The sequence below is a fragment of the Bradysia coprophila genome, chromosome II (assembly GCF_014529535.1).
Source record: "Bradysia coprophila strain Holo2 chromosome II, BU_Bcop_v1, whole genome shotgun sequence".
Classification (NCBI taxonomy): domain Eukaryota; kingdom Metazoa; phylum Arthropoda; class Insecta; order Diptera; family Sciaridae; genus Bradysia; species Bradysia coprophila.
Window position 1 is genome coordinate 3,457,852 of NC_050735.1, and position 19,079 is coordinate 3,476,930.

Below are 19,079 nucleotides of genomic sequence, written 5' to 3' on the forward strand. Positions count from 1 at the left end.
TTACTAAAATAGGTACACGTCCATTTGAATCTCGAATCGTAATTGATGTTTCATAATCTAATCGGGGAACTCTTCTTGCTGCTTTATTTTACTTTGTATAAAATCAGGCGAGATAACAATTTACTCGGAAGAAAATAACTTAAACATTAAACCGATTAGACGGTAGCATACATATAGGCTAATGCAACAATGATCTTATGACCACCAATATTTGTACCATTTGTGACTCGTTCTCACTTCCCTCACTTCCTATACATTAGATCCTTGATATCGACGTAAAGCCACGGCAGAGTAAAAAGTAAACCAATGAACCGCTCCTGCCAGGTTTACTTTTACTCTGCCGTGCGTAAAACCAATTAATCGCATTTGAAATTAAAGTAGTTTTTAAAACAAATAAACAGTTGGCTAGGCTGCTCCTGCTGGTAGGATAAATTGGAAACGTTCAAATTAACAATAAGAAACATTTTTCAGATAAATAGTTTTCTTATCATTACTTTTCTCAGGCGGATACTATCTAAAATAGAGATGATAAAAATCTGCATTCTACTTAAATATACTGAAGAAATGTCTGTCCTCTGTCGTGAAACGTTAAAACTTTTCATAAGAAAAGAATTGCTGGTTGTAACCTTAGGAAGGAAAAAAGCTTCTTTGGAAAAAAAAATTGCAAATGAACAGGCGTCGTGCACTGAGCTGAGTCTGTTATATTTGAACGTATGAATAGATCATTGTCAATGTCGTTTGAGATGTCAAATGAGCTGTCATTTTCACAAAGCTAACCAAAATGTTTCAAAAATTTATATGGAGCTGTCATTGTTTGAGGTTAGCTTTGTGAAATTGACAACTCATTTGACACTATTTTGAGAGAAGAACAGTTATTTGACACTGATCTATTAAATGGTGAACTTCTTTTTTAATTCCCTTGACTGAAAGTCATGGGTCTTACGAATGATAAACACTCTAAAATGTTTGTCACACATCGTTCACTACTACGATTGAAAATACATGGAATGTATTGAATTCCTCAGGTTAAGTTCGAAGATGGACAACAGACGGGTGATCTTAGAGATATTCTCAAAAGAATTTTTGTCTGGTCGCTTGATTCCACATAACTCAAGTAGTTTTCGACGGATTTCCAAAAACTTTTTTTTTAATCGACGAGGAATTAAATTTTTCAGGTTAAGTTCGAAGATGGACTATAACAGACGGGTGATCTTAGATAAATTCTCAAAAGAATTTTCGTCTCGTCGCTTGATAACACAATAACTTGAGTGATCCTCAACTGATTTTCATTTTTTTTTATTCGACTGGGAATTAAATTCCTCAGATTAAATTCAAAGTTGGGTTGTTTGTCGCACTTTGTTCATTCCTTGATAACACGATAACTCGAGTAATTCTCAAAGGATTTCCAAAAAGTTTTTTTATCCGATGAGGAATTAAATTCTTGAGGTTAAGATCGAAGATAGGTGTGAACTTTGCGAAGGCCGTAATCACACGAGTTGCATACCTTGGACCTTGCTCATAAGCAAATAGGGTTAATTTTCGGTAAAAAATCGAAAATATTTGCCGTTTCATATTAACCATTCAGCTACACTGATTCGATTGACAACTTTGTCGATCAAAAATATTCCCTTAGAATTATTTGCTAAAAAAGTCTTATAATCTAGAAAATTTCAACGATCGTGAACTTTGCGGCCAGAGCGAAGCGAGGGCCGTATTCACACGAGGTAAATTTATTCAAGAGTTTAGCAAGAAATACGTCCTTTTTACAGCGTCTTTTAGCAGACAGTAATACCGCAGCATCTTTTGTATGAAAATGTAGAAATACAGTTGCTTATTCTGAAATTTGATTTTCAATAAAATTAAAGGAGCAAACAATTTATGACAAAAATCTGTTGAGAAAATATCAGTCAGTCAAGGGACCTGACCCACCCATAAGGATTTCAGGATTTGTTATTTTTTGACTCGAAATAGTGCAATTTGCTCATGGGTGCGATTTATAAAAAAACCTATTTCGAGTCAAAAATCTTCTTTCGATCTTAATTAACCCCTTAAATTATGTAAATTAACTAAAAATACTTTTTGAGAGAAAATAGAAATAATTCACGTATGATACAGCAGTTAAAATTCACATCGACCTTGTAGAATGACTTTGCTTCATAAAATATGTTTGTTGGTAGTCATGTAAATTAAACAGCCTCGATGAAGCACTTCATCGAGGCTGTTTACATTATACTTTCGACGAGTAGCCACAATAGCATTTATCTGATTTTGTATTTCATCAACGCACTTTCATTCATGATTAGTGCTCTAAATAAGGTACTGAAACTTGACAGTGTGTCACACAACTGTAAATCACTGTAAAAACAGAGCTAACGCCGACCCGTGCGAAACACCTATTCGTATCAAAAGCCTTTAATGTAGAACTCTTCATTTCTCTTACTTCATTTTCTTCTCTACTGAAAAGCTTTTCGCCCTTTAAAATCACTTAAATTATCCACTCTTTGCCTTGTTATCATATACAAATAAATTGCCTATTTAAACAGCTATATACCGCTATATTTACCTATATTTTCCTATAAATAAACATTTCACAGATGAATATGCTATTATATAGCTCTATATGCCTGTATATAGCTCAATATAGATGTATATAGTTAAATATAGATGTCCATATATGGAATGCCTGAAACACCCCACACACATAACCAATTACTTCTCTGTTAACATTGTATCATGCATACCATATGCGGACATCTATATATATATATCTATATACAGCTATATTGAGCTGTGTACAGGCATATATGTAGAGCTATATAATAGCATATTCAGCTGAGATATGTTTGTTTATAGTGAAATATAACGGTATATAGCGGTTCATATAAGAATTTATTAAATATGACTTCGTACGGGGCTGTCGACATTGCCTCCGGCAATTTCTTCATGCATGATAACAAGGCAAAGAGTGGCTAATGTAAGTGGTTTTAGGGTTCATGGCTTTTCATCAGAGAAGAGAATGAAGTGGGAGAGATGATGAGTTTCACATTAGAGGCTTTTGAAACGAATGGGTGTTTCGTACGGGTCGGCGTTAGCTATGTTTTTTATTGCAGATTCATAAGACATAAGAAAATGCCTTAACCATCTGCATCTAATTCAACATGTTACAAACGGCATATTAATCTTCGTACTGGGCTAAAAATTGGTTACAAGTCACCATTTCATAATAAGGAAGGTGTGTCACACAGTGACACATTGTGCGAACAGACAAATTATTATAAAGCGACTATCGCATTGTGCGAATAGTGTCTGCCAAAAATAAATTAGCAAAATGTTGCTTAGAAATCGCTCTGATTTTCTTGTTTCTGGGTTATCAGTAGAGCCTCCAAGATAAATTAAAAAATAATTTGGAAATATTCCAAAAATTGATGTTTTTTTGCCACAGGAGGTTATCGGCAGAACATCCAGTGGTATATAAAACCGAGTAATGAGAAGAGTTCAGTGAAGTTTTGAAGACTCACACTGTTATATTCTTATTCTCTCATTCAGTAAGTTTGCACAGGAAAAAAGTCAATTTTGAGATTTGGTAAGTAGTTTTTTAAAGTATTAACAAGTGAAGCATCCATCCACCCACACGTACCCCTTTCGGTCGACTATAAGATCAACATTTATCCTCGGTCAGTTGTGTTTTGTGTTAGACGATATTTAGCTATTTAGTGAATAAATTTAAAAGAAAACTTACAGTGGCTGCCGTTAACTTTTACTCTCATACGTCCAAGTTTCAAGCTAATAACCGTTCGGAAATCAAAATAAGACGGACAATTTAACAAGATCAACACTTAAAACCTTTCACAGCCATGCTAATCTATTAAGCACGTGTGGTCACATTCGACAACCCAAATTTTCTGGTCCAGTCTTCTAGTCTAGTATCTCCCATCTAATTCTAAACTCTGAATATTCGATTCGGCAAAAAATATCCAAAAAGTGGAGAAAACTGCGAATTGTCATTTGTTTTCAGGAGATTTTCTAAATTGATAACTAGTAATGACAAGGGGCGAAAGTAAAAAAATTCAACCGTGTGCGAGAGTTGATGCCCGCGCCGAAGGCAAGGGCCTCAATCGCACAGGTTGAATTTTTTTACTTTTGCCCCGAGTCGTTCATACTATTTTTTTTGATACCAACATTGAAAATTGATACGTATCGCAAACATCGCAACAAAATGTTGAAATAAAAAGGCATTTAGCCCCCTGGTATATGAAAAATTTAATAATTTAGCCATCACAACAATAACACACACAAAAATTAAGATATAACTAACAAATCATTCAGTAACAAAAAGTATCAACTTTGTATGCTAATTTCAATAAGAACACTGGCGCACAGTGTTTTACAATTTTGATCAAAGTATTCTGCATAATATGAGCGGATTTTGTTGACAACTCGACTCATTTCTCTCATTTTCTGTGACGTCAGTCACTTTCGCTGTTCGTTCAGTTGCGTTCGCTCTTCGTTAAGTACTTTCTCCCCGTGGGATGCATTTTTTTACTTTCTCCCCTCATATGCGGGGCGAAAGTATCATTTTTCAATGTTGGTATCAAAAAAAAGAAATTTTCATCATTGCAGGTGACTAAAACATCGAGTTGTATTTTATTAGAATGACTTTCCTACATTTACGGTTGTTAGCTGTTGTGCTCTGCTCTTTCTGTGTGGCCGTGCACGCCGGCAACGTAGACATTAAAGGTTTTACGACTCTGTATGGAATGACTGGCTGTCTCAGCGATCCAACAGAAGGATGTGGCAGATCGGGTGATATCTGCTATAACTATCGAGTTGATTACTACGCTATTTCCGGGACGTCTCCAATCTGCAATGCCTGTATGCCAAAGGATTTCCGAAGCATAGCTAGCTTTGAATATCCCCTTAATCTGCCGTGTGCTATTTGGAGATTCTATGGTTGTGATGATGCCTTTGTGACTTTTATCTGGAATCAATCGGGAAACAACGGATGTTATTTGGGTGGCCAAAAATCTTACAACATCAAAAACTTTTTCAGTAGCGCCGGCGAAGCTGAAAACAGATTTGTCACGGCATGTCGCGATCAGAAAACGTTAGCTGATTATGGATTGCCCGAAAATACGCCACTAATCAACGAAGAAGATTTTTGCTTCCCACTAAGGAACAATATAACAAACATAATTGTTCATAGTGAAACCGGGACACAGACTGTGCTATCTCCATACAAGGAATACTATGAGAAAAAATTCAATGTTACAATCCCAGAAGAGGTGTAAAATCGGCCGGTAAAAATTGAAGGAAATTTTGTTTTAGATGTTAGCAACTGAAAAAACGCATCTTCGTTTTACGTAATAATTACACAAATTTTTGCATCAACTGAACTCTTTGTTTTGGTTTATACACGTACATTAACCAGTTTAACCTACTAGTCATCGCTTTTTCATTGAATAGTTCACTTAAAATTCAAATTTAAGGCATACTTACGGCGTGAATGGCAACAAAATTGGACAAAAAAAATTCGTTGGATTTAAATCATCGAACGTAAGACTGAATGATTTTGTACTCCTATTTGAGTTCTCAAGTTTCTTATAAATCATAAATAAAGTGCGACTCATGCGCGCCCCGCAAACGTCCCACTCGTTTGAGCTGTCTATCATTCCGTTTGATTTCCTCTGTTGTGAACTTTGATCAGAGTAGATGCGAAGTAAGTTTTGCGAATGTGGAACGATGAAAGGACTCTTTCACTTTGGTACAAAAAAAAAATTGGGATAGATGTTCTTCTCTTTCACTTTTGTACAAAAAAGGGAGCTTGCATGCACTTAATACATTTACAGAACCTTCAATCATTACGTACAGTTATTAGTTATTTACGTATCTGTTGTGGACGGTATATTTTAGGCAATTTCGCGAGATGTAGCCCGAACGAAGTGAAATCCGATATACGACGGATTTCTTTATCTATCACAAGATTGAAATGTCCATAGTTTTCAAACCAGTTCGTATTGGTTATTTCTGCATTCAAAGCAGTGTCGGAAATTGTATGAGTTTTTACAACATTCGTTTTAGGAAATGCAAAGCAATGTGAAAATTATGATTTTTTGTGCATTTGTCTTTTTCAATTCTCGGTTGGCACAAAGCATAATGGTTACAGGTGTTATAATGCTGATTTTTTCAGCACACGATGGTTTGATTGTTAGAAAAATGCATTTGAAATTTTTTTTAACAAAAATTTCTTAAGAATTTCTTATCTTATATTGCCTACAAACAATGATGGTTACATTTAACGTTCTTCTAAAATTTCTTAGAAGTCATAGTGTACTCATTTGGAAACATAGATTCTCATCCTATAAGAATAATCTAAGTTAGAATCGCATTGTGTCCAGGCATAAATTGAGAAATTTCACAAATTAGGAAGATCTGTTCGTGCTTTCCAAACACCCAATGCAGTTGCATGCGGTGATTAATGTTAAACAAATGAGTTTGGAGAGTTGGCCATTGTTTCATGAGAAATATAAGTTTGACGAACTGTCTAAAATTAAATTTGATTAAGACATTGAATCAATTTTTTTTCTGCATTCCCGCACCTCTTCTGCATTCCCGCACCTCGTCTGCATTCCCGCACCTTCCGCAATTTTTGATTATTTTCATTTTCTCTCTCGCCACAAATATCTACTCGAAAAATCTGTTGAATTCTTCCATATACCGGGACATCTTCTGTTGACTCTGTTCGCTGCTGCACTGTGTGTACTTGAGTTGATTCTTTTTTTTATATAATTAAGCGGTGTACTTAGTTCAACAAATAAATTGATTCTTTATATGGCATCCGATGCATTGGTTACTTTTAATATTATTTTGTGTCGTAATTGTTGCATCCACTGTATGTTGTTAACACTACAGCACCATTTAATGATTGTCTTGTTTTGAAAATGTTATCACATTAAATGGACATACGATTCATTATTATATGATTACACGGAGCGCGAAGAGAAAAATTAATAAATTTGAAAAATTAATGGTTGCACGATGCGTCAATTAAAAATTACTATCGCTTCGTTAGAATGAAAGAGCACTTGGAGTTCATTCATTTGACGAACAAAAATATTTTCTTATCATTCAACAATATTGGATTTTTCGCAATACCGGTCCATAATAATCACCTTTCCATGCATCCATTTAATGTCGTTTTGAAGGTATTTATTTCACTGTATTCCCGGACACAGTGCAATATGAACTTTCTTTTTCGCACGCAGTGCAATATGAACTTTTTTTCGCACTCTAAAGAACCTATTACCTTCAACGAAGGCCAAATTTTTATAAATAAAAATCTTGCATTGACCAGATATCGAACCCCAGACACCAAAATGTTTTTGAACACAACTGTAATGCCCTAATTTGAAAGAAAAACAAGATACGTCGAAAAAAAATATTTTTCCGCCTGTCGATCATAATTCGACGCTTTTCCTCACTCACTAATGATGAAATGTGCGTTTTTTCGGTACTGCTCACACCAAGATGGCCGCGTCCGAAAAAGTAACTTTTACGGCCGTTGATTGCGTCAATGTCAAATTTTTGATTTTTAGAAATATATTTTGAGGTATTCCTCAACCCCCTTAGCACTTTCCGGCGTGACTAAAGTTGACAAGTCACAATAACCGGCAACGTGTTAAAGTTCTTTCAAGCTCACCGTGATAATCGTGAGACTATGGTTTTGAAATACGAATTGGTCTCCTGCTACATGTACTAAGAGCTAAGCAGGCCTATCATGATGCAACGGACAGTATTTGTGCCAATTATTCTTACCAACATATAAATAATTAAACTGATAGTACCCTTCTAGTCCATTCAAACGTTTTTGAACCTACTGCGCATCAAGTTCAGCGTGTTTTGGCGTAATCTCTCAAATTAGCACTTATCCGAGGTTATTTGTTTAGTTCCGAAGAGTACTGATTAACCATGATTAACAATTGATTAACCAGTGGTTAATCAGAGTCAGCAACCCCTAGCATAGACGTTTCAATTGTAAAGCTCGGAATAAATCTGTGCCAGCTATCTGAAAATTCAGATCAAGTTAGACAGGTGGGATAGTAGATCTTTTTGGGGGAAAAACGTAATCTAAACCGAGCCTGATTTCACGAAAATTAGTCAGCAGGAACGGACTGGCAATATGAGACGACTTGGAAAATCACAAGTGCACCTTTAGTAATTTTATTAGCTATATTGTCGACTTTCAATAAAGATTTTTTTTGCGTCTTTCATTCTCTTTAAGCTCCTTTTCACAGGAGCGCCTTTCGGTAGCCAGTCCGACCCTGTTAGTCAGGGTTTCAGACAACCAAAAATGTTCATGAAAATATTTGAGATAACCTGAAAGGCTCATGTCAAAACATGTATGACAGACATCAGGCATCAAACATGACATGTTAGATAGATAGAATATTTAGTAAATTTATTCGGTTAAGATAAATAGAGGTTAGAATCCAGAACAAACAATTAAAATTCTTCAGCCGTTGTTGCCTTCATGGTATAATAGAAGTCAGCCGTCAGAATGTGTGATTTTGTGTCGTTAAAATACTTCGATAAAGTATATTGGACTTTCCACTCGCCAGTCGGCACAAGTATCTCCATTCTGGTGGACGAAGCTTGTGATTTTATATGTCTATTACCCTGCCAATTTTGTTTTTCAATTTGTTTTTCATCAAATACAAATTTTAAAGTTCCTTACTGTTAATGGGCACGGGTCTAATATTGTCCCTGCATTTTTTATATCATTTGAGTGGAACAATTTGAAGTAAGGATGAGTTCTTTCGGCTACTTCGTGGCAATATTCGGCTTTCAATTTCAACATAAATGGACGGTATTGCGTCATAAACTTTTTGTATGCAACAATTTCGATCTGTAATTAGCTCTAGACATGTTAAACTAGCAAACTCAGAAATAAATAAAAAAAACTTGTGAAAATTACAATTATCGGAGCTGTAAGGATGACTCCTTTATGGAAATTAATATCAAATATTATCCATTTCGATGTTCGATTTAACGGGCGACAGGTTACATTGATATTGCAAAACTTCTTATTGCAAAATCCATCACACCTTTCCCAAATTCCTTGCAAATTCTAAAAATACAAATAACGAAAAATCAGTCGAATGCTTAGGAATTAACTTTGTACCTCAAGGTAGATATAGTGTGGAGGCAATAGATCAGTGTCAAATAGCGGTACTTCTCTCTAAAATAGTGTCAAATAAGTTGTCAATTTCACAAAGCTAACCTCAAACAATGACAGCTTCATATAAATTTTTTTAATATTGTGGTTGGCTTTGTGAAAATGACAGCTTATTTGACGTCTCAAACGACATTGACAATGATCTATACCCTCTCTAGCAACCAAACGAACTTATTTTGACAAATTTGACACTGACTAGCAAATATCACAGGGGATCATATTTCAACAGTTAAATTTTCCAATCAGTTGATGGCATCGTCGGTATTTGTAATGGAGTTGAAAACCACATATTTTAATTTGTATTTGACTTTTGCACACCAAAATGACGGAGCAACTCACAAAAAATGACATCGCTCAACGCACTTCACGCAAAAGTGCTATTAATGACAGCTGCCAAATAGAGTACTATTTTGTATTAAATTTTATCCCCACTCTTTTTACAGTGTAAATTTTGTATGGAACACTGTCAAGTTTCAGTACCCTATTTAGAGTACTACTTTTGCTTGAAGTGCGTTGCATCGCTGCATTTATTTATTTAGTGACATCATACACTGTACCACCTTAATTTTCCTGGTTTGTTTGCTAGAGAGGGTATTGGTAGAGGTTCTGCCACATATAACCGAATCAAATGTGCGGTGGCGTTCCTCCACACTATATTTACTTTGGAAAAGCTGCAGTATAGATCATCTTCAAGATACGGTACTTTCAGAAGTAACCTCACTTAAGTTTCGTTAAATTTTTTTATCGCGCATGACATTTCTTAACGTAGACAGCACTTCTCTCAACGACCTTGAAGATGATCCATAGTTTGTTAGAAATAACGGTTGCGATGAGATTCGATCGGTTCATCTATTTCCGGACTGTAACTACACCGAGTGACGCGAAAGAGACCTTATTCAAATTATCATTTTGTTCTCCCGTCAAGGTATAACCAAAGAAAAATTAGAATATTGGGTCGCTATGTGTAGCTGGAGAAAGTATGGAAGATTTCTTTCCGACCCTAGTAGAACTGCTCCGGAAGATTTCACCTATTTCTCCCTCTATTTTAGATCCAATCCAATGTGTGCATACGACACGTTGCCATGGTTTCATCCGTGTCTTATGTATGCATTGGATTGGATTTAAAAAGAGAGAAATAGGTGAAATTCTGCAGGAGAAGTTCTACTAGGGAAGCAATTCACAAAACTGTAGCACTTTGTTGATGCTGCAAATATCTCGCATCACAAAAGCCTCCAAACAAAATAAAATTAAAATCAATGCTTGAAGAACTAAGGTGCTACATGACAAGGCATATTACGGACCTGTTCAGATAATATTTGATCAAAAATGAGTGTGGGTAGCAGTAAAACTAAAACAAACTTATTGTCGATTAATTTCATAGCGTAAATCAATATACTGACTTAGATTTCTTAACAATCAGAAACACAATGAACAAGTTAATTTAGTGTGACACAGTGAACGAATAAATTCTGCGAAATATTTACTAGATGCACGTACCGTCGACCTGTCATATTTTATGGAAATAGTAGATTACGTATGTGTTTCCAGATCTTTATTTTAACTAGTGGAGAGGTTGTAGCTCGGATTGAAGGTAGCTGTATTTCCACCAATCGAAATAAAAATTGGGAAACACAGACGTACTTCATGTTACTTGATTGAGCAATGTAAATGCACATTTTATAGAAGAAAAGCGAAGACAAGTGCATTTACATTGCTTTACCAGGAAAGGGCATGCCAGTGCTAGTCATTAGTGATGCGATCGACTTTGCATATATGGACTGCGATTAACTTCAAATTGGGCAATTAAATAAATATCAAATTCCGAAGTGACCACAACTTTTTGTGCAGTGAGTTTTGGGAAGTAATTTTTTATCGATTTAGACTTTCATTTAAAACAGAATAGTAATTCACTTGACTGTAAGTCATGGGTCTTACAACAGAAAATACACCATACATAACACGATATGATTAAAAACGTTAAGTGTAACTGTTCTGTATTCCACTGTTCAAGGATTAAATGAATCAAGTCACCTCTTGGAATGAAATTGGTCAAAGTGAACCAAGAATTAAGTATAAATGAAGGTTCTTGTATGAATGAAATTCAGAATAAACATGAACGTTGAACGGGCGACATGCCCTAATAGAAGTGTTTTTCTCAAATGCAGGCGGTGGTATGATCCTAACTGTAGCCAGCTGGAATTACGGTTTATTGCCGTAGCCATACCATCGCAGTAGAAGTGTAGCTGGCCGACCGATTTCTAAAATTTAGAACATGACGATCGTGTCAGGACCGCTTCAGTTGGATTACGGAAAAGCATATTGTTCAAATCTAAACAATTGGTCATTCTGTTAAGAAGGTTGGGTCCATTGTGAAGTTGATACAAACAGACGATCGTTTGGTAAACAATTGAGGAGCACCTGAACCGAGAGAAAGAGAATGGTCAATTGGTAAAGAATCTGTTCATCCTTTGAAAAGTAAATGGTTAATCGGGATTCAAGAAATCTGGCATTGGCAGTTACTGAAAGAAGTCGATGGATAATTGGGGAATTGCATCCAGCATCGGCGACAATTGAAAGAACATGATGGGAGGAGAAACAATAACCGTGGAATTGATGTGTGGTTCCTCTCTTCGTTCGAAACCACGGATGTTCTGTATTCCACAAGTGCTTCCACTGTTCAAGGATTAAATGAATCAAGTCACCTCTTGGAATGAAATTGGTCAAAGTGAACCAAGAATTAAGTATAAATAAAGGTTCTTGTATGAATGAAATTCAGAATAAACATGAACGTTGAACGGGCAACATGCCCTAATAGAAGTGTTTTTTTTCAAATGTAGGCGGTGGTATGATCCTAACTGTAGCCAGTTGGAATTACGGTTTATCGCTGTAGCCATACCATCGCAGTAGTAGTGTAGCTGGGCCAACCGATTCTAAAATATCGAACAGTAACACTCTTCTGTTCTGTGTTAACACGATTACTTGAGTATAACTATTTCAACTGATTTTCAAAATTTTTATTCGATGAAGTAATTAAATGATCAGGTCAAGTTCGAAAATGGGTGGTATCAGTTCACCTATCTGGAAATGGTTCTTAGAAGATGCCTTTTATGCTCTTTATTAACACGATAACATGATTTACTCAAACGCACTTCAAGCATGAGTGATGATAGTGGTCAGGTGGAGAAAGTACTCTATTTTACATCGAAATTTTGGTCCAGCAACTTTGCAGTACTGAAGAGTAGCCGGATTCAAAAAAGTAAGGGTACAGTTAGAGTAGTCTTGGCAAGCTGGCAACATCGATCCAGCCTAATCAGTACTATACCAACCAGAATTTATCGTTTATTTCGGACGTACTGGCCTTTTTCAAGAACTAAACCGTTAGTTTCAATTGTATGAAGAACCATACCGTCTGCATGTGGACTTCAGATTTCAGTTGCAGATAAACACAACTCTTTGAGTGGTTAACGCTCTGCAACTTTCATCTCTTCCACGTGTTGTCTACAAAAGAACGGTAAAGAGGGTCACTTCACTCATACCTACGTGTGGATTGGAAGATTTGGAGGATAGTGCTACTCTAATCCGGTGAAAAATAAGCAACGAACACTTCTCTCCTCTCCTCCGATCTGTGCTCCCCTATACACAGCAAAAACTTCTGTTAAACGAGTGAAGTCTTAACAATGACAGAGATGAGCTTAGCCTCGACCTATCCAGAGAACCATATTCGTCATTGTCACAATTTCAAAACAAAATCCTTCTTGATCGACCAACTGATTTATTTGCGGTTTAGTTTGAATTGATGATCAATGCATTGTAACTTATTTTCCATAAAAAGTGGAGCTTCAATAAACCGGTTCCGGCTGTTGTGTTAGGAGCAAACCGAATCGCTTTTTGATGATCAATCGTTGTCGAGAATATTTGTCTTCGGGCGAAAAACGGGCTGCAGAAAATTTGAATATTGGCTATGAGTTTGACTGGACAAGTAAACAGTCGTCTTACCTGGATGTGCCGAAACTGTTGGTCTACCATCTGTTCCGCTTTTCTGGTGAAGAAAATGAGTAAATATCCTGAATTTCTGTGGCTATTTTGAACCAGTTACCTTCAATGTGTAAATTCGATCACCATTTGCGTTCAATTCGTACATCAAATACATGTTGCTGTTGGTTAAATTAACTTAAATTGTGATTGAGAATAAAAACGCGTGTAGAACGTGCAAAAACAACGCAATGAATGTCATTTACATAACCCAAAAAATCGAATGTCATTAAATGTCACTGGAACAGAGCCGCCGGGATTACCCAGCCAATTGACACTTTTTTGAAAGATGAAGACCAGAGAAATGACATAAAAAGAAAGAAAAAAAACTTTATCACTGCATGAGGGAGCAGTTTTGTGCGGCAGATTGTTTTAGGGTAAACTCTCTAGAAAACACTGAAAAAAATGAAGAATTCAACATCGAGGATCGTAAAAAGGAACGATACAATCGAACGCATAGATTAGGAGATAATATATTGTGAAATACGTTGTCGTTGGAGTTTTTTAGTTTTTGACATATAAATTTCTCTGTCTAAACCAGGTTATTACGATTTCAACTTGACAAAAAAAAATTTTAGTTGACTTTTCACACAATAGGTCTGTTACAAGGCCATACGAATTGTCAAGTTACTGTCCAATTTGGTCCATAGAAACATAACCTCATCAATATTTATATGAAAACAGATCTCTATGGATGAAATCGTGTTCCTTCGGCCAGTGAAAATTCGTGTTAATAGTTATTTGGAACAAACTTAGCGATCGACTTCCATATAATTATTGATGTGGTTTTGTGCCTGTGGATGAAATTTGACAGTTCGTATGGCCTTGGAGCAAACCTATATGTAACGAGTATGTTTAGCGTATTTCTCAAGTTATTTAAACTTAATCTTTGATGACAACACTGAAAAAAGCTATGTAATTTATGTTAAAATAATACGAAAATGAGGGCGTTTGAATCCGTTTTACTCCGTGTGAGAGACAAAATTGATTTTTTTTTTCAATAGGTTTGTTCCAAGTAATTGTAAACACGAACTTTGACAACCCGAACAACGATAATTTAATCCACAGCGACGTCGCTTACGTGTTATTTCATACAAATCGAGCAACGTCGCCTACGCGATTTACACAGAAATATTATTGAGGTTAGGATTCTGTGGATGAAATTTGACAATTCATATGGCCTTGGAACAAACCACAGCACTGATGATGCCTGGATCACGCTAGCCTCAGACCGCCTCTGAGTCCCGAGGTCGAAACAGCGTCTTTGCGTCTTTGTTTTCACTTCACGTGATCCATGTGGGTAAGGGAAGAGCTTTCTTGCTCTGTTGGTTCTTGAATTTGTAGATATTTTTCCTTTGAATTTGTAAACATTCGCCTTAAAATTTGCATTCTTCGAACTTGTAGACGTTTTCCTTTGAATTTGTAAACATGTTACCTTTAAATTTGTAGACATTTTACCTGTGAATTCTTGTTTGCCTGTTTCATTTTTTTTGTAAACATTTTGACTGTGATTTCTTAAGAGCATATTCGTAGCATTGCAGCTAAAGTTGCTTACGTTTATAGGCATTTCAGCTTCTTAAATTTATAGGCATTTCAGCCACTTTCAATACCTCTTGGTAGGCATTTCAGCTTTTTAGTTTGTTCTTTTCAAATCTTTTCAAGAATCTTTTCGAAGTTTTTAGTCTAATAGCCTCGCACTGTGGGTGAGTTCTACTATTGCATTTAGTCCGTTGCTAAATCGTAACGTAAAAAAACCCGGCGCTGGCCTTTCTATTTGTAGCAGTGCTGCGAACAGTCCTATTCTTGCTTTGTTTATTTGACAGCTTGCTCTCTAACGGAGTACTTTTGTTGAGTGGAATGAAAACTTAACACTGTAATACATAGAGACGTTATAGGTACTAAATCTGAGACGCAAACAAATAACCGATACAATCAAATAGTATTGAATTTCGATCCACAAGTGGCATTCAGTGGGGTAAACCATTACTTTTAGCAAAGTTCGGGATCACGATATCGTGAGACTTTGGCATAAAATATATGGTAGTAATATCAAAAGTTCACGAAATTGCCATATTTACGAACTTTACGAACCACAATGGTTTACCCCTCATAATTCAATGTAAAGTCTCGACTTACACACTGCGTAAATTGAGTATTAAAAATTAACGTAAAGCGAGTGTCGCACTCTAAATTAATTCGAGTGCGAATAGTCCAAGAGCGACACTTGCAGTGTGAATAGTGACCAATTTTAATTAAACTGTGCACAATATGATCTGGTAATGTTTCAGCATTTCTCGAGCACGTAATTCTGTACGGAACTTTTGTTTGTTTTGTAACTTCAAATTTACCAAATAAGATCCTTAAATTAATACATAAAATGAAAGAAAGTATCATTACATACACAAAAAACCTAGCATAAAAACTAAAACTGGAGCCAAACGCCATTGAATAAGCTGATACTAACCTATGCCGACAATTCTTTCTAAAGATTATCTTCATAACGGACAAATTCGCTAATATAACTTTCTTCTATGCTAAGCATATTAAACCACAATCTTGAAACATTGTTACACAACGTTTTATTCAAAGTCATAGCAAGGCTAATGCCATATAAATGAACACCTTTTCTCATACTTTAATTCTCTTTTATGTGATCCCATTGTACGGTAATAGCCACTCTTAAACTCTTAAGTTGTTAAGTAATACTAATATTTCCGACATAATCGATGTATGTCACACCAGGCATTGGTTTGGTATATTTCATATAAAAATGGATGTTCGAGTAAAGTGCTAATTGGTCGAAAATTTAATGTTTGTTTCAGGATAGTCGATTTCTCAACTATCAATTCATCGGGTAGGGCAACTATGTGTTGTTGGTGTTAAAAATGAATTTTACATTCTTGTTATAACCGGAATTCCTCAGAAAAAATTCATGAGGCGGCAACGAAGAAGCGGTTTAATCCAGAGAAAATAAGCATTATGAATGAAATTCGAAACATCTCCTCGTATGAATTCAGTGAATGTTCTGTGATTCCGAATTATATGGCTATTGGTTGATTTAAAAGAAATTTAGTACGGATTTTCTGTACCAATACGTACGCCGTTCAGTGATTATGGGTTAACATTCTTGATCTTCTTTTTCGATTGAAAACCAATTGATGGCATCGCTTATTCATTTAGTTTCTTTGTACCACACACAGCTTCAACGAATTGATCAATTATACAGTGCAGTGTGTGGTATAATAAGTGTTATATGGTTAGCAGTTATACTTATGTACGCACACGATGTGGCTATTCCTGGAAGGGAAACCTTATCGTGCGCAAGAAAATCACTTGATTGATGACAAAATAAATGTTCAATTTATCTATTGAAAATGTGCATATCAATTCAAGGAACGTATATGTGCAACAAATGTGTTGGTGTGAGCAATTAAAGTTAATTCTCTTGATTGATTGATTATTAAAACAAATTGCCGCAAGATCTTTTCTTGGAACATTTAAAAAAAAAATCTTATTGAATAGTAACCCAACGCATCCATCCCATCAATGCATGAACATGTTTCTTAGGTTCTGTTCCAAATATTTCTTTTTTTTTTGTATTTGCATCCACAATATCCATACATGGTATATTGCAACAATGACGTGCAATTAATTCTGTTTAGTACGAATATGAACACACGACAAGAAAATATGAACATATCAGACATTGTGGCACGGAATTCTTCGAAAAAAAGAAGTAGAATTCTATACATGTTACGCGTATACGTGACATGCAACGTTTATAATTAAATGGGAAAGTACCTAACCGTTTATGTAATGTTACACCATTTACCATACCACATCGCTTCAACATTGTATTAATAAATGCAAATTGAGCCGAAGTGATGCACAGCATTTCAAGCAATTGATTGTCATGATTATCGCTATATTATATTGTAGTAGCGTCACTTAAACTTGATTGAAAGGTGAATATAAATGTTGTTCCTAAATGGTTTTAAGAAATAATTGAATAATAATGGGAGGTTTCCTGGGATGCTGAGCGGAAAAGTTTTTATCCTACTGACATGGAAAAAGATTTATTTTTTATTTTTTTTGGTAACAATAATTAGTGACTTTACTTATAATGTAAATTGGATGTTGAAGTAAAAGATTTTGTCGGAAATAATTTTATCAATAGAACAAAATGAAGAAACAGAGTCGATGTATGGATGGACGTTTGATAGAAGCTGCGAACATTCCGCATGATTTTAGTAATTTAGAGAAAGACTCTTACAACCTTTCATATTGTGCGAATGGATTTAGTTTCCAGATGATTAAGAAACCCCTCTTTCGCTTCAATAAATTCCGTTTTCTAAACTGGAGCTCGCTTTCGATTAAGCTCGCAGTAAGTGTGCTTTAACGGAAAAATTCCAGTATTGATACCGTCAAAAATTCCTCAGGGACGAAATTTAAGTAATTCTTCTTTAAATTTCGTCCCTCTGCATCTGCATGTAAAGTTGAAATATGTATCTGTTTAGAAAAGTTCATTGGCGTCAATTTCGCATCTAACCCTCGCTTTACCTTGGCCACCGAAAAGCGAAAAATTATCCAAAATCAACCGTCTCAAACATATACGTAAATAACTATGAATCTATGCAAATGAAATGCTGATGTCAATTGATCATTATACAATTTGAACAAGAAAGGGAAGAACCGACAAGAAAAGAATTTCAATTTCCTCTGTTACCACCTGTGGTTGACGAAAATTTCTTTTTGATAGAAGTATTTCTAAAGATAGCTTTTGGTCACATCAAATGATGTCCAGGGTCGCATTTATCGAAAAGCACAATTGGGTCATGCACAAATTGATTATTTTACAAAGCACCTACCATAGAAATAAAGTATTATCAACGTCAATTAAAGTAGTGTTCAGTACGCGTAGTCATTTGAGTATTTTCATCTGCTTCTTTTAGACATTATATGAGTAAATTGTCACTCGAGGGCGCAGGAGGAGTGTGTCAATCTCAAGATGCATCGTGTTCCTGAATAGTTATTTGTTTATTGAGTGAAAAAAAAATAGAACCATTCCAACAAGAACGAAGCGAGGGGCGTTCGAGTTGCAATTTCCTATTTTTCTCCGAAGTGAACACAACGCTTTTCGTGTGTGAATGGTGTTTGGTTTGAAAACAAAAACAAAGTGACCGTTCAGGAGAGAAAGTGAAAATTTTCTCGTCTGAATTGTCAGCAGCCGTTACGTCAGCAAAACGAAATTTTCTCATTGTCTTTTGTGTGTAGAAAAGGAAGTTAAACACACCACACACATGAAATAGTTATATACATAACAAGGGGGGTAAAGAAGTTTAAGGTCCAGTTTTCGTGTGAAGTTTGTTGATCTGAGGCGAAGCCGATTTTACATGATCTGATTTCCCAAACCAATTCCCTAGTAGGTTATTTTCGACCCTTAGGAATTAATCACCTGAGTTTTTGCTTGTTGATCAGGCAAAAAATGAAACTAGATGAATTAAGAGCCTGACATCATAACTACTGCACTCGCTGCTCTCGCTTTACAGACTTTAACACTTTTATCGTTTATCTACTACATACATGTTATATGATCACCACCCACCCCGTGACTGAGTTCTTTCGCAACGGACCTGAAATCAGCATCCGCGATTTTCACAATATATAAAAGAAAATCTTCCAACTATTCCAATTCGCACAGCGTTCTTTTTTAAAAAGAATTTCAAATTAATCATGTATACATGCCAATAAAGGGATAACAGCATACAGTGTAAAGTTGAAGGTTATATCTCATCTGAAAGGCATTTCATTTTGT

At 35.6% G+C, this 19,079-nt stretch overlaps 1 protein-coding gene and 1 long non-coding RNA gene across 2 annotated transcripts; both read right to left on the reverse strand.

Annotated features, from left to right (window-relative positions):
• Nucleotides 1-3,707: 3,707 nt before the first annotated feature.
• On the reverse strand, nt 3,708-18,825 carry LOC119067336. Its single transcript, XR_005085920.1, has 4 exons — nt 18,816-18,825; nt 15,788-15,793; nt 15,739-15,742; nt 3,708-3,835 (listed from the first exon to the last, which is right to left on the reverse strand). It is a non-coding gene; the product is annotated as an uncharacterized LOC119067336 (long non-coding RNA).
• LOC119067289 (H/ACA ribonucleoprotein complex subunit 3) lies at nt 12,988-13,488 on the reverse strand. Its single transcript, XM_037170178.1, has 3 exons — nt 13,329-13,488; nt 13,229-13,271; nt 12,988-13,169 (listed from the first exon to the last, which is right to left on the reverse strand). Exons 1-3 carry the CDS (start codon nt 13,380-13,382, stop codon nt 13,072-13,074), a joined length of 195 nt encoding a protein of 64 aa, XP_037026073.1. The 5' UTR covers nt 13,383-13,488; the 3' UTR covers nt 12,988-13,071.
• Nucleotides 18,826-19,079: the final 254 nt, after the last annotated feature.

What these genes read in the sequence shown, in the direction of transcription:
- LOC119067289 (XM_037170178.1), bottom strand. Translation starts at nt 13,382, where the DNA reads ATGTATTTGATGTACGAATTGAACGCAAATGGTGATCGAATTTACACA. An exon ending in ATCGAATTTACACATTGAAG is followed by an intron (nt 13,272 to 13,328) that starts GTAACTGGTTCA and finishes TTTCTTCACCAG; the next exon opens with AAAAGCGGAACAGATGGTAG. An exon ending in AACAGTTTCGGCACATCCAG is followed by an intron (nt 13,170 to 13,228) that starts GTAAGACGACTG and finishes AATTTTCTGCAG; the next exon opens with CCCGTTTTTCGCCCGAAGAC.